This window comes from Paralichthys olivaceus, chromosome 9 (assembly GCF_024713975.1).
Source record: "Paralichthys olivaceus isolate ysfri-2021 chromosome 9, ASM2471397v2, whole genome shotgun sequence".
NCBI lineage: Eukaryota > Metazoa > Chordata > Actinopteri > Pleuronectiformes > Paralichthyidae > Paralichthys > Paralichthys olivaceus.
In genome coordinates this window covers 22,893,327-22,915,978 of record NC_091101.1, presented here as the reverse complement: position 1 = coordinate 22,915,978, position 22,652 = coordinate 22,893,327, and the positions used below count along the sequence as shown (strand labels likewise).

General features: G+C 43.2%; 1 protein-coding gene across 1 annotated transcript in view; it reads left to right on the top strand.

The window, feature by feature from the left end:
* Positions 1 to 22,652, top strand: part of fat2 (FAT atypical cadherin 2) — a 73,882-nt gene that overhangs the window by 15,149 nt on the left and 36,081 nt on the right. The window contains exons 3-12 of the mRNA XM_069532058.1: positions 819 to 1,130; positions 5,904 to 5,962; positions 6,260 to 6,571; positions 7,831 to 8,038; positions 14,719 to 14,858; positions 15,494 to 15,561; positions 16,429 to 16,636; positions 16,723 to 16,933; positions 17,490 to 21,157; positions 21,244 to 21,640. Coding sequence (XP_069388159.1) covers positions 819 to 1,130; positions 5,904 to 5,962; positions 6,260 to 6,571; positions 7,831 to 8,038; positions 14,719 to 14,858; positions 15,494 to 15,561; positions 16,429 to 16,636; positions 16,723 to 16,933; positions 17,490 to 21,157; positions 21,244 to 21,640 — 5,583 coding nt within the window. The remainder of the gene's footprint in view (positions 1 to 818; positions 1,131 to 5,903; positions 5,963 to 6,259; positions 6,572 to 7,830; positions 8,039 to 14,718; positions 14,859 to 15,493; positions 15,562 to 16,428; positions 16,637 to 16,722; positions 16,934 to 17,489; positions 21,158 to 21,243; positions 21,641 to 22,652) is intronic.

The following is a 22,652-nucleotide window of genomic DNA, read 5'->3' as shown; positions in this document are numbered from 1 at the left end:
ATAATACTGTATACTGCAAATATACTAAGTGACAAATAAACATAAGCCGAGCCATTGCCTTCAGCTGTGTAGAAATAAACAGAAAACATTTTCTCTTCTTTTTTCAGTATATATAGATACGATTTTACACATCTGAAAAGTGCAGGTTGTGTAGTGAATGTATGGGAAATGCTGAGTTTCCCTTCAACACTTGCAGGTTGTACAACATGTTATTTCCTCTGTCCTCTTGTTTGTACATATCCTTTACAGAGGATACCCTACAACCCCTCAGCCTTTCATGGTACATTCCACTATCACGCTGCTGCACTTAAAGCTCAGATAACATCAGGGCAAGTGGAGTTCTCTGTCGTAGCAGAGCAATGCTGGAATATATCTCTCTTTCAGTGTAGCTGGTTTTTCAGCTCCCCCTCAGGGGGTCCAGGTTTTTGCAGAAAAGTCAGCTTCCCTTGTTTCTAGAGTCCGGATGTCCCATAACTACCTTGTGGTATTCAGCCTCTTGTAAGAACTTGAGCACGTTTTGACAACAGAAACATGTCACCTATGTTGCTTTGCAAAGAATGCTAAAAATGTCTCAACCCACCCTTGGGCACGAATATAGACTTTTTAAAATGCAAACATCCTTAAGCTTGATGAAAACCACAGTGATTTATTTTTCCACTTGGGTGGTTATGGAGTTTTATTAAGAAATTGATTATACTGATAAGTGATTCATTTCTGAGGCACAGCCGCAGGTTTGAAAATGTAAATACAGAAGTGTTAAGGGAAAAATGGTTGTTTTATCCAGACAATTAATCCTGTGTCTCTACCTTATATCTCAGGTTTGATTCGTACAACTGAGACATTGGACCGCGAGACGATTCCTCACTACTGGCTGTCAGTCTATGCCACCGACCTGGGGACCGAGCCTCTGATCTCCTGGACTCACGTCTTCCTCGAGGTCCTGGACGTTAATGATAACGCTCCAGAACTTTCCCAGCCGGTGTATTTTGCATCTGTCCAGGAGAAAGTGGACAGGGTGAAATCTGTCGTTCAGGTCTCAGCCACAGATGTCGACACTTCGTCTGAGGGGAAGCTTTCCTTCAAGATGCCAGAATCTTACCGGACGAATTTTGACATCGACCCCAAAACAGGTAATTAAGAGTGAATGAGGATTAAAGCCATCAACTACAAATGAATTTCATTAACACATTAAAAATATGGCCAGATATTAACCATTAACTGTTTTATTCAGCAGTGCAATATTATATTCTATTAGAAAATATGTTACAGCTCATTACGAAATCAGACTCCATATTAAACCCTCAGCTTTAGAATGCTTGACAAATAAATAAACTTACACTACAAACTATATATAAATATATATATATGAAACACATTGCGAGATGTTTATCTTTATTCAATTTAATAATAAAAATGTAGACGGTCGCACTCTAATTTAATTCCATCCTCTATATTCAGCTTCACCCTCCAGTGACTCTAAGTACAGGCATGAATGTGCAGTGTGGCCATGAAACATGTCATTGAAGCTTGAACTGAGCCAACATATGTGCAGGGACATATAAAATAACTCTGGGGTGATTTAATCGTTGCCATTTTCCTGTTTCATGAGCAGTTTGCTCTGAATTATATGCAACTCCTCACCCCCCGATGGATTTATGCATAAACTCAAACTCCGTTTGTGAATGTAGGACATCTGGAGCACCTTTTGTCTTTCAGATTTAATTTCCACATATGTGTTGCCGTGTCTGCAGGGCTGATTTACAGTTTGATTTGGGAATATCACTGCAGCTGGAGGTGGAGAAGAGGTGATATGGTAGATGTGTCTAATGTACTGGAGCAAGTCTGGGCAGAACAAGCGATGCAGACCCCGGGTGTGTCACAGAGAGAGCAGAGGTGAATTTAACATACATCTCTCTGGAAATCGCTCACAAACTCATTCATCCGTTTTCTGAATGGATGTGACAGTAGAGAGAAGTTACAGTTGAAAAACTGAGTAACCACTCACAGACTTTGATGTTCGAGCAAAGCAGCCCAACAAGCTGCTACATGCCCGTCGTCCTCTCATTATCTCCAGGTAGCTCTGGTGTTGGTCCACACCCAAAGGCCAGTGTGCGGAGGGATTACTGTGAAGCAGGCCGAGCTGTGTTAACAGAGAGTTGTGTGTTGAAATAGGCGGAGAGAAACACATTCAAACAAGCATTTGTATGTGCAGCAGCAGCTGTATTTGATATTCACTCAAACATACAGAAGAAAACTGTGTCTGCGTTTACTTTTGACTTTCTCAGGATTCTCTGCTGGAGAATCTCAGCTGTGGAATCAGGTTGTTTAAAGAGAAAAAGACCCAAATTCATGGAGAGAGAAAAAGATGGCTGAACTTGAGTCTTTATCCTTCACTTAAGATCGGTTTACAAAAATGTATCTTAGATGCATAAGAAAAAGTAAACATTGATTTTAAGCAACGCAATAAAACAAGAAAAGACAGAACTAACCACTAATCATTGAACTCAAATTATGAATGAAAATACAAATAATTAAATGAAATTATCAAAAATAACAAGTTAATAACTATAACATGATCATAATGTAATTTGCAGAGAAGTCCAGTGAAACATTAAGAGGATCTGATGACAAAACTTCTACACTGAATATCATGAGACACCAGAGATACATGGCAGATCTGATATCAGCTTTCATTGCTCTAGTTAATCCACGTGAACGAGGGAGATTGTTTTACTTTGAAAGACTCAAACACATGTCTGAAAACAGATCCTTCGAACATGATCCACCCCGTCTTATTTTCACGAATGTACCTGTGATTACTTACCTGGAGGATGACGCGCGTAGAAACCTCTCATGCCTCGACAGGATAAAAATGACTCAGAGGTTTCTGTGTAAGCTTTTATTTTCCTGACGCATATGAAGACTTTACGAACGACTTGAACACGTTTCAGGGGGGAAGGATGTGAGCTGAGGGAGTTGTTTCTGTCCAACTCTTGACAACAGGTTTGTGCAGAGAACAAGGGCGTGACAAATTACCAAAATGTCCAGAAATCGCTGCCAGTTTTATTGTGTGTTTCACATAAAATGTTGGACATTGACAAGGCCGGGCTCGTCAGGAATTCCTGAAGTTACTAACAGACTTTAACCTGTGATTGATGAAACAAACAGTTGTTCTTTCTTTGCATCCCTTTCGCTTTCAGTACATATTCGAGTTCTGTATTAATAAGTTGTTTATAAGATGTACAGCATCTGTACAGACGAGTCAGAGTCGTCAAAAAGATTTGATAACTTACTGATTTCATATTGGTTTGTTGAGATCTGTTTGTTTCACTCGGTTGCGTCTTACCACGGATTTCTGAAATGTTCGAAATTCTTGAAAATGCCACGTTTTGCATCTGAATGCACCTTGAGACGGTTTGTCTGTCCAGAGATCAGATATCATTGTGATTGAGTCTGACGAGCGAAAACAAAGCACTGATCAGATCAGGTCGTCATGTGAAAATGAGGTTCTGCTTTAGATCCTGTGGTGGCAGCTTGGATTAGTTTGAAACAGCTTTCTGCAGCAATTAGTGAATAATTGGGCTGTTAGCTGCTCTTTACAGGCGCTTGTTTATCCACTCAACTTCATTTGCAGTCATTTGTTACTGGAGACGTAAATCTGTGATTCTAGTTAGAGAACGAAATTCCCTTCAGACTCAAACCCAAGTGTCCTCCCTCATTGATATTCTTGAAATGTGGCCTGGCAACATGTAATTAAAGATACCTCCCTTTAAAAATGGGATTTCTGACGGAGTTCACAGAGTGAAAAAAAGGTTAAGTAGCAGCTGTGCAGTTGCAAACCAGAGAGAAACAAACAAACTCCCCCCAACACCCCAGACAACTCTGTTTATCTTCTCGTGGTTTTGACGGCCGTCGAGCACGGCTGACTGAAAACAGGCGACCAGGGAGAGATGAGGCTTTACCCATGATTCTCGTGTCTGCGCTAATGAGAGAAACACACTTTCTAACATGTCCCACCTGTTCTAATGATGGCCTCCCAGCAGGGCTTGTTTGCACTGTTGTAAAATAGGTTTCCAACGACCCCCATCAGGGTCTTTCACGCCATCGACAACTAATGGCTTTGTCAACAAAAAACAGCTCCCAAAAAAAAAAACCATGTGTCTGCCTCCTGCACTGCGTCCTAACACCTCAACATTACAGCCAACAATATAGAGGCTTTGCATGCTTCTTAAAATGTAATACAGGTTAGTATAAATTGAAATATTGGGATAAATTGGGATTAAAGAAAATATCATTTTCTTCTTGGCCAGGACATAAAAAGTAAAAACTGAATTAAACATGTAAATACACAGATTTTATGAAATGTTTAATCAAACTTGGAAGATGAACTTTTATTTTTAAAGTCTGACGTTGCACACACACACACCCCTATTATCCAAACATTACCCCCCCCCCCCCCCCCTGCCTGCCTGTCTGTCTCATGTCTCTGTCAGAGCTAATAGCAGCTCTAAATCACTTGACTTAAAATATGTAGTTTAGATGAGATAAGATCAGAAGATGCTCGAATCAGCACAATGATTAAAACACGCACGCTGCTGCATCAGTGTTTGACTCGACTAATGAAGAGGTCAAGTGAAATGAAAACAGTTTCCAGTCTCCGATATCTTCATTAAGTTTATGGTCTGGTGTGTTTAATATGCAGAATGTGGTTAATGGCTGATCCACTCCGTAAAAATTAATGCAAGACCACAGACAATATTTTAAGATGGACGACATGACTGCTCCCAAAAGTGAAGCCAAAGCATCTTGATTGCCCCCTGGTGGGTGCAGTATGTAGGTGAAAAACCCTGCCTCCTCCATGTTAGTGGACAGGACATAGACCATAAATGTCAAAATACACGACAAATAAATTAAGTATCAGTATTTGGTGATATGATATATAACAGGTTCATGTATCGGCCGGACGTCAACACTGCTGCTCCACTCCCTGATTGCTACCGTGCAGACTCTGGTTTCCAATAACATCTTTGGTGCAAGATGGCAGTGTTTGTATCATCTGTATTTACAGTACATGTGCCACAGATGTTATCTCACTGTCTCACTTATCTCACTTGTAGTTAATTAGTAACTCGTTCTTCTTTTAAAAACAACATCAAGAATTCAAACAACCAAACCAGTTGTCAGCTAATCTACAGGGAATCCCTCATTTTATACCAGACAGTGTCTAAAACCAGATAAGAGCACAGAGCCTCTGATTTTTCTGTGAGTAAACTGCGCTGCAGGTTCAAGGAGGGAACGTTTTTTTCCCAATTTCCCGACAAACATCTGCACAGCAGCCAAATGTGTGCCAGTAACCTGCTGAGCCACATATTTTATATCTGATACCAGACACAAACAGCCTCTGAGACACAGACACAAAGGCTGATTCAACAAACAGTCCACTAATGAGCGTAGTTTTGTTGGGTAGTTATTTAATATGATACATTTTATTTATTCTTTTGCTGTAAAATACATTTTGATGGAGAGGAAAGTTTTGCAGTGAAAACTTTTTACTCTTGAACAGTCTCATGGCAAAGGGGATGCACATACACAAGCAAGTACTTTTATAAGGTGGATACACACAAACACACAGTAACAGCAGAAACAACATCCACACACCAAAATGTGTTTGCTTAGGTGTGATCACCCCACACACACACACACACACACACACACACACACACACACACACACACACACGCACACACACACACATACACACACACACCTATAATAACAGAAGCACTAACCCCTTCTGTCAGTGTTTATTTGTTTAAGTGTAATTACACTCTCACTTAAGAGACTAACACACACAAACTAACAACATTGACTCTGTGTGTGTGTGTGTGTGTGTGTGTGTACAGGTGTTATCAGCACACTCTCAGCCTTGGATCGGGAGGATAAACCGGAGCACTGTATCGAGGTGAGACTCTAATAAATAACGTTTTCTCTTCCCCTTGGACTGAAGCTGAGATGAAATCCTGCTGCTCTGTAAAGAAGCGGAGGTTCAGAGAATCAATAAATCCTTAATAACACATGTTCTCCAGGCTTTCAAAGACAAACTCACATCTGTTCTACACGCTGCACTTCTATTCTCCACTAATGTTACTGTTATCTGTGTGAGTTAAAACATGTCACTTATGGTAAAACACAAATTGAGACTTTCTTTACTGAGCCAAATGTTGCAAAATAAAATAAAACCGTTCTTCTGAATTCTCAGGTCATCGTGTCAGACAACGGATCTCCCTCTTTGCGCTCCACCGCCACCGTTGTGATCCGAGTTCTGGACACCAACGACAACCAACCAAAGTTCACCGACAAACGTTTCCAAGTCAAGCTGCTTGAACAGCGCCACCAGGAGGGTAAAAAGGAGGTCTTCAGGATGGTCGCCTACGATGATGATGAGGGTTCTAACGCTGTGGTAACCTACATGCTCCAAGACAACAAGGACGAGCGCTTTGAGATCGACACAGTGACGGGCGAGGTGACATCGCACGGGGATTTCTATCCGGGGAACTACAGCATTCTCACGGTTGGTGCTCATTAGTATTGTCACTCAATATTTTCATACCTTTAACTCTGATGTTTTGCTGACGGTTGCCAGATCTGAAAAACTCACATGCAGTTGCGTGGCTCTGAAACGAAAAAGGGGCCTCACGTCTTTCAACAAGTGAGATCTTTAGTTTGCACTTCAACAGATTGGAGGTAAATACTGTCTCAAGAGTTGTCCTTCATTTATGTGTCTCTGAAGAAGGTGTGGAGACTTTAAAGCCTCGACGGAGCCCACCAGCTCTGCTAAAGAGGCTAAATTACCCGTGCTAAATCCCCTCAAAGACACTTGAGTAACACCTGCTCTGAGTGTTCTCAGTCCTTGTCGTCACTTTTTGTCGTTAAAGCCAGCAGGTTAATCAGCAAAAGAAAATCTCTGCAGGATTCAGAAACTCCCTCCACTGATGCACAGAGCAGCTGTTACGGACAATTAAACGATAAAGCCGGAAATACTCTATGTTTTTCTCTTCCTGTGAAAAGAGCAAACCAATAATGTGTTAGTTCCTCTGTCAGAATGTCTGTGTTTTGTGACCGAAGACATAAATCGGGAGGAAATACAAGGTGTGGTCAAAAAACATACCTTTAAACACTCTGCTGTTCTGTGAGCCTGTCGACCATCATCTGTAAATCTCACTGGACCCTCTCCTCAGTGTCAAAATGGCGACTTCATCTAGAGTCGCAGGCAGCCAAATCTGTGGGTAGGTCTGGTGGGGAGCCACGATTTTGTTGTTGTGGCCAAAAACCTTTTGGAAATTTTTCCTGTCTCCACGCGGTCGATCCCTGGAACTCATCCAGAGCGACTGTCACGTTTCTAACCAAGGCTTCTTCTCCCCTGATGCTCAGTTTGGCCACATTTCCTGTTTATTTGACATTTTGATAGTGGTGAGCTCATGATCAAGAGAAACTGGATTAATCTCAACTACATTTTGGTCATAGAAAGGGGTTTGATAACTTATGTCACTTTGTGATATTTTCATTTTCAATATATTTGTAAAAGAAAAATTCTATTTCTGTACAGTCCGATCGTCAGCCCCGCCCTAACCACTCATACTGTTCTTGTAAAATGTTCGTCGGTCCCCGAGGAAAGCTAAGAGCAGTGGACACAAAATAAGAAAGAGGGTTGTGCACTTTACATTTACTCTGATTGATGCCACATTGAGGCTCTAGTCAGAAACTGTCGGTCATTCTTTTATTAATAAACTCTCATTTCCATTATAAATCAGTGTTTATTTGAATCTCTAGATTGAAGCCACAGATGAAGGAAGCCCCTCACAATGGTCCACATCTCGACTCTTCATCGAGTGGATCGCCCACCCGCCCCCGTCTGCTGAGCCAATCACATTCGATGAGCCCCACTTCACCTTTGCCGTCATGGAAACGGACATCGTCACGCACATGGTGGGCATCATCATGACGGAGACGCTTCAACTGAGGTGGTTTGATATCGTAGGTGAGTGGAAACAAACATGCACGCACTGAGCTGATCATTGATCGGAAGCTGTTTGCTGGGCAGGTGAGACGAGGAAAACAGAAAAGAGTTCAAGCTCTAATGAAAAACGAGCATCACACTTAATGATCTCTGACAGAAGACAAACCTCGGATAAGAGAAGAAGTTTTGATATTTCCACAACGCACTCAAATTGAAATGAAAGCGTAGAAAATAAAACCTCCAACTCCTGCAGCCGAGGCAAAAAGAAAAACATATTGGTAAACCACATCTGACATTCACCATATTGCCATTTACACTAAAGTGCTGACTTGTAGAGAGCTGCTTCGCACCGGAGAATACACACAGGTTAGGGACGTCAAACATCCTGATGAGTCTCCGTATAAAGAGACGAGGAGTTTCCCAAAGGTCGGCAATGAATGATATTAGAGTCTGAGCAGGGCGGAGACGAACCAGAGTGTGAGTTAAAGTGTGGATTGTGGAGTTTTCAGTAACCGCTGAAATGTATTTATCTGATCAAACCCACTTCTTCTCAATCAGCCTCTTAACTCAGTTGTATTGTTTTCCAGAATAGTTTTTTATCAATTTATAAAAAGTTGCTCTCATCAGATTTATTGTATGGAGGATGTAATTTCTCTTTTGCTACTGGAGGTATAGAAGTTGTGTCCCCATGTTCTGTATCAGGTTGTCTATGTACTCCTATGTTGAGTTTATAGATAAGTGGGATACTTATTAAACAGTTCATTCTTTGGGTATGTGCACATCCAGCTATTCTATCCTGCTATTAGCAGATTCTTTTTGTTTTATAAGTTATACACATAGATACAAATAGATGAAACAATCTTACCATAGCAAAATGTTCCTGGAGTGATGGATGATTGGAGGGAAGAGAAGAGAGGAGGAGGAGGAGGAGGAGAGGAAACAGGGTCCTGGTGTCAGTGGCTTCAGCAGGAGGTTTTCTCTCCATGAGGATAAATCAGCAGCGTTCCTCCTCTCATCGCCTGCCAGATCACCACAGGAGAGACAAGTAGCCATCCCTCATCTCCTCTTCCTCCTCCTCCCTCTCATCCCTCTCTCAACCCGGACCATTGTCAGAAGGACCGTCACTGTCAGAGGGCTTTCTGGGAAGTAACAGGCGTGAAGACATCTTTTTTAGCTGAAGTGGAAATCGGCCCTCTCGACGGTGCTCTCAGAGGTGCCCGTTTGTTTCATTTCATTCTGAGCCTTGCAGGAAACCACATCAGCGTTTTGCCAGGTGGTTTCCGAGGTTCCTCCTGTTCGGTTCACTGCGCCAAGCTCGACTCGGTGCCAGAACTCGACGGAACACAACAGACTCTCTCTGCATCCCTGAGGGGATGACTCCAAGCTGCTGCCACCGGAGGTCTGACATTCATTATGTCAGGAAGAGTCCTGATCATCAGGAGACTTGCTGGTTGTTTCTGTGACATCCTAAACTCAGGCCCCAGCATAAAAACATGAAAAGGAAATATAAAATATGAAAAAGACCTTCAGGTTCACATTTTTCATCACTGCACCGACAGTGGGAGCTCTTTACAGTGGAATGTTTGAACCCCCACACCCCAAAAGAAACCTTGTGCAGAAATCGTAGCCTGCATTCAAAATCGGGACTGACGGGACGGGTGAAATAAACCAAAAATCACCTAAGTCCCTCCAGTTGTTCCAACGGCTGTGTGACAGTAGAACCCATCCAATCCAAATAATCATCAGAACAAAGTCCAACAGCTGCCTCAGGGTGATTGTAGTTCACTTGTTCACTCGGCAGCTTTGACAGCTCAGCGTTGAATCGCAGCTCCAGTGTGTTTTAATCGTGCAGCGTTTCTCTCCCGGTGTGGTCCGTGAACATAACTCAGTAATTATCACTCTGATGACCTGTCAACCGTCAGCTCCACCCGTCCTCTCCTCCTCTTGTCTGATGGTGTTTGTTGCCATGAGAAACATGATGCTCCAAACTGTGTTTAATTAAAATCTGTTCAGAGCATCCACAGCAAGTTTTTTTATTTTATTTCAGTTGATTTCCTTCGACGGTCTTTTCCCAGGCCGTCATTTGTCCAGAGATCCCACTGTATCCTGGTTTTCCTTGAAATGAAGTAAATGGCGTTCTGCTCAGTCGTTTTTTTTCATAATTCTTTTGACAAACAAACAAACGAGGATGAAAAAAAACCTCCTCGACAGAAATAAACATAGCTGTCATATTTGCCCCTTAGTGTGTGACATCAGATAGGATGCTGGCGTTCTGGAATCAGGGGCGTGACGGGTAACGCTGTGTTTGCGTGCCCCCCCCCCCCCCCTTCTAGTTCACAGTCAGATCAACTCTCCTCACACCCCCATTCTGTGTTTATACCTTTACACATGTAGAGAAAGACTAAAGGTGCGACATTCCTTCCCCGAACAGTTTGTGTAAAAGGTGCCACTGACCCACATCACAGCCTGGGCAGATGAGGGGTGTTGTGTCACAGGACTGCTCTCCCATACCGATACCATCAGGAATTTATCGTCCCGCTTTACTTTCCCCTCTCCAGCAACAGAGACCAGATGCCTATCGAGGCTATTTGTCAAAATACCTCCCGTGAATGTGCATGCTGCATTCAGAACCATGAGGAAACAGAATATCAGTGACAGGATATCAAGTAGCATGAGAGGGCTGCATGTCTGCTGTTTGTGGATGGATGCAGCATCCTGCTGGCTTCACTGTGATCCCTGATCTGTGCGCTGGAGGGCTCCCAGCTGGGTGCCATGTGGACGAGATGAGGGTCGGCACCTGCCGGTCTGAGGCTGCCGCTCTCTGCTAGAGGACGAGGTTCGTCCCCCTGCAGGGGGGGGGGGGTTGAGCATTCGCTGAGAAGATGAGTTCAGACTGTGGGTCTGATTCCAGCAGGGGGTTGCAATAGTTTGTGATAGAAACACAATGAGAATGAAAACGATTTCACATACACACTCTCTAGTATAAGAAACCTTTCCCCAGGGAGTGAAGGGTGAGATTGAAGTGTTAAGTCTAGTTAGGGCCTGACAATATGTTCTTGAAGTATCATTAAGTAATCAGTGTCCCCTGTGTCTCTTCTCTTGGTTACTATAGTCACTGGATGATAGTGAATCGATGTTTTGTGTTTTTCATTACAAAAATAAACATTATTCATGTAAAATCTAAACATAAATACACCAATTTTCTTACTTATTTTGTTAAAATAAAATTCAATATTGATATCAGTATGATAATAATAAAAGTATTTATATATAAAATATCATTTAAAATCAAATACTGCAAATTATATGGTACAAAATCTAAAATCAAAGCCGGATGATACATATTTCAAATTCATTTAAAAGTAATGACAAAAGAAGCATAAACAACCAAGTAAAATCCTCTCAGTACGCTTTGAGAGGTGAAAGTCACGTTACTGTTTATTTGAAGTATGAAGATGGATATTTGCTCCTGAGTTAAAGTTGAGTTTTTACATTTACATTTAAAACTTAAAATCTAAGATGAATTAGTAATGTGTTAAACCTCCTTACTCTGCGTACACAATGCATAGATTGATCCACTTTTGTTATATTGTTAGTAATGAAAATTATATTGTAATTATTAAAATAAATGTGTAGAGCTCTTGTCCTCTCAGCCTCATTGTTCCTCTTTTGAAACCTTTTTCCACAAGAGAGCAATCAGCTGTGTCTTTTGCTTTTAATGCATTGAAGTGATTTTACAGGATTTACACCTGCTGATAGTTTAATATGACTTTCCATGAAAGATGAATCTTGACCTTGGAAACATTTGAACCGTTTCTCATGTTCTTCAGCAGCAGAGAAAACTTAATTCTCTGATGAGTAATTTGACAGATTGAGAATAAGTGGATTTTGATTGATGATGTATTTGTAAAAATGTCTCCCTACTTTCCAAAACCCTGGAGGTCCTAACCCCTGGAGCGGCAGCAATACGAATCACAGAGGTCAGAAGATGTTTGAAAAGATACCAACAACAAAGTCATTGTTCTTTTTCTTCTTTCTTCACTCACTTTAGAAGAAAGTTATCAAACTGTATCACGCAGCAGGAATGAAACTAATCAAAGGTCAGAGTCAATCGATCTTCATTTCTGACCCTCACCTGTCGTCCCAGCTTCTGAGCAGTAACTCAAATAATACGAGTTCAGATCAAATCAGAGAAAACGATTCTCTCAGCAGGAACGTTGACCCGATTCTCAGTGTGCAGGGTGAGGACAGCGTGTGTCCCCCCGAGCTGAGCTTCTCCTTCAGGTCGGTTACCCGGAGGAGACCCCGCGGCAGACACATGCAGGACAGGTTGAGGAATGAAACCTCCTTTTATTGTGCCTGCGAGCAGATTCTTGAGGAAGGAGGACATCTATTTTGTGGTCATTTCGGGTTCGCCTCCTCGACTCGCCCTGAAGCGGAGCATCTGCTTCCATCTCTGCTGATCAGTTACTCTGATAACCTAGATACACTGCCTGAGTCGGACTCTGTGAGGGTGAAGCAAAGAGGATCCATTGTTTGGATCAGTTCTTGCACAAGTCCAGTCCTTTAGATTTAGTATATTTGGTCAGAATATTCCTTGATGGTGAGCCTGAAGGGAAATGTCCTTAGATAGTTAGAACGGCACTCAGTGGGACTATAGGCTGTAGATAAAGATGGACGACATGACGACTTCCTAAGAGGCCAAAGTTCACCACCAGGCTGGCGACATTATATGTCATAAATCCGCCTTCTCCAATGGACACACACCAAACTAAAAAGTCAAAGTACACGTTAATTACATTTGTCGCCAGATGGTTTCTGTCGTTTTAGTTCATGGTAGTATTCATGTTTCTGATCAGTTTGGTTCTAATTAGTTATTTGAGGATATAAAAATGGTTGGGTCTTCAGTTCCCTTAAACCCAAATAAACCAGCCCAAGTTGCAAATACTCAGATTTCAGTTATTTTAAATATGCAAGATTTTTTTTAAAGTAAGAACCGTGAATTAGTGCCCGGAAATTGTATCTTTCCACAATGTTTTGTGCAAATCCATCCTCTGTACTTTGCATAATCCTGCCGACAACAAACAGACGGGTGAAAACATAATTTCCGTGGCGGAGCTCATCACATGACCAGTGTTTCTGTCCCCTTCCCTCGTCTTTTCCTCTTATTGCTGAGACGAGAGCCGGTAATGTGTGATGTTAAATTTGTTTTGCTCTATTTTTATCTTCTTCCTGGTGCTGATGTGTTTCCTACAAAAATCTAAATCACTTAAACAGACTTATCAACATGTTCGGTTGTTCCGCAGTGGTTCAGCTCGGTCATTCAGTGACAGACAGAGACCTCCCGACGTCCTGATTATCTGCTTGTGTGTGTGTGTGTGGGTAATAAAAGAAAAGGAGGAGGTGAAAAAATAACAAGCGGCGTCTTTGTTTACATGCACAACTGAAAATGTGCAGCCTCAAAAGTGTGTGTGTGTTTGGCCCTTGTGGCAAAGTGGATGTCTTAATAAACACCATCTGGTTGAGCAGGCATGAGGTTTACCTTTCTCATGTACCAACACGCAACCTGCTGAGAGAGAGACGGGCAGAGAGAGAGACAGAGAAGAGGCGAAGCAAAAGGAATGAAGACTAGGCAGAAGGAAGGAGGGAACAAAGAAAAAGGAAGGGAAAGAGGATGAAGCAAATGTGAGACGAAAGAGAAGCCAGATGGACGTGGAGTGAGTCTGTGATGCTGCAGATTTAAAATGAGATGATTCGTAATAATCAGATAAATCAGGTGAAATAAAAGATCAGTGATGCATATAAACAACAGGTCTGTCGGTGATGTGAGTTTTCATTTCAAGGTTTAGAGTCGAGGAAAGTTTTTAATGGGAGTTTTTCTTACCAGAATGCATTGTGTGTTCCCTTAAAATCATTATTTGAAGATATCGCCTTGGACCAGTTGTCAAAAAAAAAAATAAAAAGCTGCAATCTCCAGATTTTTAAAATCCTATATTACAAAGAATTGTGCAGCTTTAATGTAGAACAGGTTTTGGTCTGAATGTCTGTGAAGTAAAGAAGAAAGCTTGTAACTGAACCCACTGATTTGACTTCTCACCCAAATAGATTATATTAATGGATTAACATGAATTCATTTCCTCACTTGTATCCCTTCATTATCCACCATCATTTGTGGCCAGAGGACAGGTTGAAGGTAGAAGTTCAAACTCAGACCGTCAGCTGACCAGTGCTGCTGCTGACGTTATGGTTGCTGCTGTTGCTTCGTGTGTCTCAGTTAGTTTCTCTGCTCGGTCTGTAAATAAGAGGCCATCAAAATGTGATGGATGGATTCATGTGAAGCAAATAGAATCTATTTTACTCCCTTTGTTTATTACATTCAAACCAGGATGAGATGTTTTATTCATCAGGTCAACAACTTGTTTTATTGAGAGCTAAAGACATGGAAGTTTATTATAGCGCCCCCCACAGGAAACTCACAATGATTCTTCACCTTCTGAAGGACGATGCCACAATGCATCACTGCCACAACCAGTCAAACTCAGAGCTGCAGACTCTGACACATGATCTGAGATATCACATGTGACGACTGGGCCCGACCTCATTCGCAACACCACACACTGTGACGTCAGCTGATGATGATGGAATAAACCTCTTTGTTTCTTTATTCATCCGTTTCTCTCTCTCGTCTGTCTCCCTCTCAGGCGGTGATGAAGAAAAGGACTTTTACATCCATAGAAATAGTGGAACCATCTTGATCGCCCGCCGCCTCGATGCAGCTCGCCGCTCCAACTACAACCTGACGGTGCGGGTCACTGACGGCCACCACAGCGCCACCACACAGGTGAATATAGACCCCCTGAATTCCTTCTTTTTAGATTAAAACTAACATATGGCAAAGAGAGGGTAAATACAACAAATACAAACAAATCATATTGATGCTATAAACTGTAAGAAATAACACAACATTGTATTTGGCTTGAGACAGAGATTATTAAAACTCAGGCTACATCTTTATTGCCATGTTTTAGTTTTAGATACTTGTGAGGACGGAGATCGTTCTAGTTTTAAAACAGAAACATTTTGGAGATGGTGTAGCGTTAGATTAACTACTTTTCATAGAAACACATAGTTGTGTAACATAGGTCTAAATTAATACAAGACAACAAAACACCATTTTGTTATTTTCGATAAAATAAAACCTGAACAAGTGAAAACACCTAAAACTCATAGAACTAATATTGTATTAGCTCTCCCACTGAGCTGAACCAACTGCATTAAACAACAATATCCGACAAATGTATTTATTTTCTTGCATTTTAAAATCTTGGGTTTAGAATCTAATCGTAAATCCTGCGGGCGGCAGCAGATCAGGTGCTGCATGTGAAGCAGCTCTGAAGCGCCGGCGTCCATATTTAATGTCACTCACACTGAGCATCTGTTGTCTGAAACCCTGTGTGTTCCGTCTTTAAACTGCAGGCCTACATCCGTGTGCTCGACATGAACGAACACCGGCCGGTCTTCCTGAAGCCGCTGTACGAGGTGAGGTCCAGTGGATGATGTGTTATGTTTGAATAAATAAATCAGTGTAGCAGAGCTTACAGGTGAGTTATTACAGAAACAGTTACGTGTGATTATATGTGTGTCAGAGATGCAGCCTGGTGTGAAAATCTCTCTGTAATCACAAGAACAAAAAGTCTTAAATCAAGATTGTTTATTTCAGGGATTTCTCCAGTAAAGCCAGTTAAACAAACCAACTTCTCATCAAAGACTTCTAGGATAACTTGTTCCTGCCGTGTCCCACAGTGGAGGCTGAAAAGTGATAATACAAACAGACAATGAATATTAAGAGTAATCCTGAAAGCAACATAAGATTTGTCATATTTCCAATGTGACTTTCATGTTGGATTGTCAATAGTTTCTTCTTTTCTTTTCTTTTCTTTTTGGGATAATCCTGCTATTACTTATGAAGTTATAGCTTTGAGGTATTTGAGGGGATGTTTTCACCCCTGTTTGTCTGTTTGTTGGTTTGTAAGAAAGATTGCACAAAAGCTACTGAACAGATTTTCAGGAAACTTGGTTGAGTTAAAAAAAACAAACATATATTTGAATCCCTGTCAGCGTTCTTTGCTGTGACAGTACCAGGCTGCTTCACTGTTGTTTTTATTAATCACAGTAATCATCGCCCTCTCTGATCCTGCCGCTTCTTTAACACAATATTTTCTTGTCCTCAAAAAGTTTTCCGTTCTCAGTCCGACCATAATTATTCATGAAAATAGTTATTCAAACTGAAACGTCAAAGTTCAAGAATTCAGTTTCAATTTCTCAAACTCTTGTTGTTTTTTATTATTATTATTTTCTTGGAAACCTTCGTCACCCTCGTCCTCTTCTGATTCTGTGTGTCTTAAGGTGAGGGTTCCTGAGGACACCTCCCCGTGGAAGGACATCCTGCAGATCAGTGCTCAGGACGCCGACGCCAACAGTAAGCTGGTGTTCTCCATCCACAGCAGCCTCCACCCTGACAGCACCAAGTTCTTTCACCTGGACCCAAAGAGCGGCGTCCTGGTGATGACGGAGGAGCTGGACTATGAGATGATCTCTGTTCATACTCTCATTGTCATGGTAATGACACAGTTTCCATCCGTACAATCATCAATTTAATTGAAATTCTGGTAAAACCAAAGACACATTTCCTTGCTCCCCCTCAGGTGCGTGATCAGGAGATCCCTGTAAAGAGGAACTTTGTGAAGGTGGTGGTCCACGTGGAGGACTGTAACGACCACTCACCAGCATTCCTCAGTCCTCGGTACGAGGCCACCATCTCAAACCTGGCCCCTACTGGCTCCGAGGTTATCCGCGTCAAGGCGCTGGACAAGGACATGGGCAGCAACGCTGACGTCAGCTACTCTCTGCACTCAGGTACTCTCCTCAGATCTTATTACACACCTTAAACATCTTGACCTGAGAACGCCTGGGCCAGAAGATGTAGAGAACGTAGTGTGGGATTAATCCCTGGGGAAATATTATTGATCAAAGTGACAAGATTAGTTTTATTTTACCGAAAGAATAGTCTAAAAGAAGATCAGCTCCATTATTGTATCTCTCTGTTAATGTGAATATTAAATATATATATCTGGCTCTAACCTTAGGAAACTGAATCCACTTCTACTTCCCTGATTTACTTAATAACCATTTTAACCATAAAAGATCACAAAGCAGTGAAAAAGTCGCTCACAAGTACAAGATAAAGCCTTATCATGTCTGACAAATGAAACCTGAAATTACAGTTTTTGCTTGATAAATTACTGGAACCCTTAATTACCATAATACAGATAAATAATCTGGTCGAATCTGTCATGTTGTTTTATAATAACTCTGTCTGTCATACTTGGATTCTTGTCTTTGATTCCTGCAGAACTTCACGTCTTCAAGTATGACAACATGTTTGAGTATTTCATTATTTTCTCTCCTGCAGGAAACATCGACCACGTCTTCTCCATAGATCCTAAGCAGGGCTCCATCACTGTCTCCAAACCTTTGGATCTTCAGCCTCAGGACCTGTTCCACTTGACGGTGAAGGCCACCGATCAGGGTTTCCCTCAGCGCAGCGACCTCTGCTCCATCCACGTCCAGATCCTCATCTCCAACCATTCCCCACCCACCTTCCTTTTGGACGAATACCTAACAGAGATCAGTGAGTTAAGCGCCTTCGGAACGCCAGTCGTCACCGTCTCAGCTTCTAGCCCAGCTGCAGTGCATTATGGGATAGAAAGTGGAGATCCAAATGGGATATTTCACATCAACCCCTACACTGGGTTGATTTCAACCCAACAGCACCTTGATTTTGAGAACTGTGCTTCCTACAAACTCAAAGTCACAGCTTCCACGACAGCTGGAGCCTCGTCCAAGACTCTTGTCCACATCTACGTGATTGACGAGAATGACAACGCTCCTGTTTTTCAGCGGAGGGAGTACTGGGGGCAAATCAGTGAGTTGGCCAACATGAACAGCATGGTGATGGGAGAAGGAAACACTCCTCTGGTCATCCAGGCGTCAGATGCAGACAGAGATGCAAATTCTCTTCTGGTGTATCAGATCCTTGAGCCCGACATCCTGAGCATTTTTAAGATGGACTCGAGTATGGGCACCGTCTCTTTAATTTCACCAGTTGACTTTGAAACCAGGGCCGAGTATCACTTCACCGTGCAGGTGAAGGACTCGGGGGAGCCATCGCTGTTTGCAGCCGAGTCCGCCAAGGTCACTGTTCGAATCCTGGACCTGAATGACTGCCCCCCACAATTCACCGCACCAGTGTACGAGCCATCCATCATGTTCCCAGCTGTCAGAGATACAGATGTTGTGCGCGTCACGGCCCATGACGCAGACTCGTCAGTCTCATACAGCATCACTGAGGGGAATCTTCACAATGCTTTTTCAGTTCACCCTGATACTGGCGTCATCACCGTGAGCAATGTTTCTGAATTCAGGCCATTTTATCAACTAGTTATCAAAGCCTCCGATGGCCTCTACAAAGACTCGGCCACTGTCATGATAAATGTAACAAACCTCACAGCCAGCGATCTCAGGTTTGAGCAGAATGTTTATACAGCAAGAGTCATAGAAAACCTTAAGACGGTCAAAACGTTAGCCGCACTAAAAGCAACGGGCTGCTATTTAAACGAGCCTCTTTTATATTCTGTGGTAAACCCAATGGGGAGGTTTGCAGTTTCCCAGACATCAGGCGTTCTTGAAACAACGGGCGTCCCTTTTGACAGAGAGGAGCAAGACGTGTACAATGTCGTGGTGAAGGTACAAGACACGAGGACCCCATCCAGGACGGCCACAACTCAGGTCAAGGTTTTTATAGATGATGTCAATGACAATTCTCCCCAGTTTCTAAATTTACCTTTTTCAATGATGATATCTGAGGACACGGAACCAGGGGATGTTTTATATCAAGTCACTGCCGTCGATAAAGATTTGGAGGAAAATGGATCCATCGTTTACTCACTAGAGGAAGATTACAACCTTTTCAGAATAGATCCTGATGTAGGTGACGTGTCACTTCAGAGGCCTGTGGACTTTGAGGCCCTCAACAAGTATGTGTTGAGGGTCTTGGCTATAGACGAGGCTGACCCCCCTCACAGCACAGCGGCGCAGCTTGCTATTCAAGTGAGGAATCGAACCAACCCAGTTTTCCAGACTCTTCTTTATCCGCTGAAGGTCCCTGAAAATGTCCCACCCTTCACCACCATCCTGCACGTCCAGGCCAGAAATCCAGAGGGCTATCGGCTCATTTACAATCTTGAAGAGGAAAACGCCTCAAAACACTTTCACATCGATTTTAAAACAGGCGCATTGACTGTCACCAACCCGCTCGACTACGAGAGTGAGACGATGCACGTGTTAACAGTCAGAGCGACTGATTCTGTGACCGGAGCTTTCTCTGAGGCCTCAATAGAAATAGAAGTGGAGGACGTGAACGATAACGCACCAGCGTTCTCGAAGCTAAAGTACAGTGTGAACATTTCTGAAGCGCTTCCTGTTGGTTCTTCAGTGTTACAAGTTTCTGCCTCCGACAGGGACTCAGGACGGAATAAAGATTTGTCCTTCGAGATGGTGAAAACAGAGGGAAACGAGACAGATTTCTTTGACATCGACCCCAGCAGCGGACTGATTGTCACAAAACAAGCGCTGGATCATGAAAATATAAAGCACTTTACTCTGAGAATCAAAGCCACTGACCACAGTGCTGCTCCTCTTAGCGGTGAAGCCAGCGTCTTTGTCAATGTCACAGACGTCAATGACAACCCTCCGGACTTTGTCAGCTCCCAGTACAAAGCCACACTGGATGAAATGGCAAAGTGCGGCCACATCGTCATCAAAATCCAAGCTTCAGACCCCGACACCGGTGACCTGAATAACCTCAAGTACAAAATCCTCTCAGGGAACCAAGGTCATTACTTCAACATCAACGAATCCTCAGGAATCATATCCTTTTCTAACGTGTGCAAGAGGAATCTGGATCCTTACTACAACCTCACAGTGGCCGTGTCTGATGGAGTGTTTCAGAAAACCGCTCCGGTCAATATTGACATGATTAACAGCAACAGACACAGTCCGTACTTCAAGCAGAGCGTCTACGAGGCAGAGCTGGCTGAGAACGCCGAAGCGGGAACTCGTGTGATCCGATTGGCTGCCATTGACCCTGACGATGGGCCGTACGGCAGCGTCGACTACACCATCATCAACAAACTGGCCGATGAGAAATTTGCCATCGACGTTGACGGACAGGTCATCACCACACAGCCTCTGGACAGAGAAAACCCAGCCCAGAGAGTGATAGCTATTAAAGTGATGGCGAAAGACGGTGGCGGAAAAGTGGCTTTTTGCACTGTGAAGATTATTCTCACCGATGAGAATGACAACGTGCCTCAGTTCAAAGCGTCAGAATACCAGGTGTCAATTCAGTCGACGGTGAACAAAGGCTCCCCTGTCATTCAAATCATGGCGTACGATGCAGACGACGGCAAAAACGCAGATGTCACATACACTGTAGATGAAGCCGAAGAGGTGACCGAAGACATCATTGAGATCAACCCTTTCACCGGAGTCGTGAGCGTGAAAGAGAGTCTCATCGGCAAAGAGAACAAGATCTTCAACTTCAAGGTGAAGGCTCGAGACGGAAGCCTTCCCTTCTACAACTCCACCGTCCCCGTTCAGGTCAAAGTGGTTCCTCCCGAGGTTCCTCTCCCAAAGTTCTCAGAGCCTCTCTACACCTTCTCAGCTGCCGAGGATGTCCCCATCGGGACGGAGATCGGCTCTGTGAGGGCCAACTCCAACACGCCCCTCATCTACAGCCTGGTGAACGGGAACACGGTGGAAAGCAACAGGGACAAAGTTTTCAGCCTGGACAAAGAAAGCGGGACTTTGCTGTTGCAGAAGACCATCGACCACGAGAGGACAAAGTGGTACCAGATAGATGTGATCGCTCAGGGGAACCACAACGGGACTGACGTGGCCTCACTGGTGTCTGTCAGTATCCAGGTCCAGGATGTGAACGATAACCAGCCGGTGTTCGATGCCAGCCCGTACAGAGCCTTCCTGGCTGAGAACATGCCGGCTGGAACCACTGTAATACAGGTGAGGGACTAGTATTATGTCTGGACACTTTCTCAAATCTCATTTAGTTTGAAAACTAAAGTTCTACTGCTCATATTGACCCACAGGTGACCGCCAACGACCCAGACACCGACAACAACGGTATTGTGACCTACACCTTGGAGTCACTCCCTCTTGACACCGCTGTTGACGTCACAGAGGTGTTTACCATTGACGGCGAGAGCGGCTGGATCACGACCGCGCGGGAGACGGACTGTGAGACGACCAGAGTCTACAGGTTCAACGTGGTCGCGACAGATCACGGCGGCGACGTCAAGCTGTCGTCCAGCGTCCTGGTGGAGGTGACGGTGATGGACGAAAATGACAACCCGCCGAAGTTCTCTGATGACGTTTACCTCGGCTCGGTGGTGGAGGACAGCAGCCCGGGGGAAGTCATCGTCTCCATGACAACCACAGATGCAGACGTGTCCCTGGAGAACCGGCTTGTGACGTGTTACATCACAGGTGTGTTTTTTATGGATGTGTATGTACGAGTGTCCCTGAAAGCCCGTGAAGGAGTGGATGTTGAGTGGTGTTTGTTCGATACCGACCAGTGATTGTGTTTTACTTCTGTATTTACCTGTGATCGTTAAGTTTTCTCTGAGAGCGAGTTTGTGTTTGTTCACATCCTGCTGCTTCAGTGTGGGATTCATCAAGACGTTATTGAGGTGAAATTAAATTTCTGTGCACCGTGATGTTCCTCAGCTGCAGATTAATCACAAAGAGGAACGGGTTGACAAGCCGACAAGTCAGAATTACCAACTGGAAACCCTGCGGCTATCAACAAAAACAAAGCCTTGTATTAATGCAAATCTACCACTTCCCTCCAGACAGTCAACCCTGGACAGATCGAAAGGGGCTCGCTGTCACAGCATCGCTTTCGGAAAGTGTAACAGGGGGAATATTTTCATTGGAATTATTTATAAATGGTCGTGTTAGTCCGATGCCGACACGTCTCATCAAAAACAAACAGAAGAAAATATATCGGGGAAATTAAAGTTGCCCAGCACCAGAATGATTCATGTGATGAATGTACCTACTGAGGAGAGTGTGTCTAACACAGAACGGCTTCATTCAACAAAATTCAAAATTCATACACTGACTTTCGGGAGTTTATCTTCAAGGCCTGAAACAGAATTTTAAAACTCCACCATGAGAGAACGTTTTGATAAAGCACCAACATTTAATCATCCCTGTGATTTACCTGCAGAGCAAATTTAAATGTTCATGGTTTATGGTGTCATAAATAACAAGTGTCAACTGCTATAAAAAAGAGTTTAGTGATATACCTGTTCGTCACGGTATAATACGAGTTCAACTATTCCTTACGTCGCTGCAGGCTGTTGTTGGACCGTAGCACCTGATTAGAGTTACTGCCAAAGAAAACCCACATAACACTCAACACGTCAGTCACAAGATCTGAGGATTCAAAGATTTCTGAGGTTAAAGTGGTTTCATTCAACAAGCAGCTGTAACA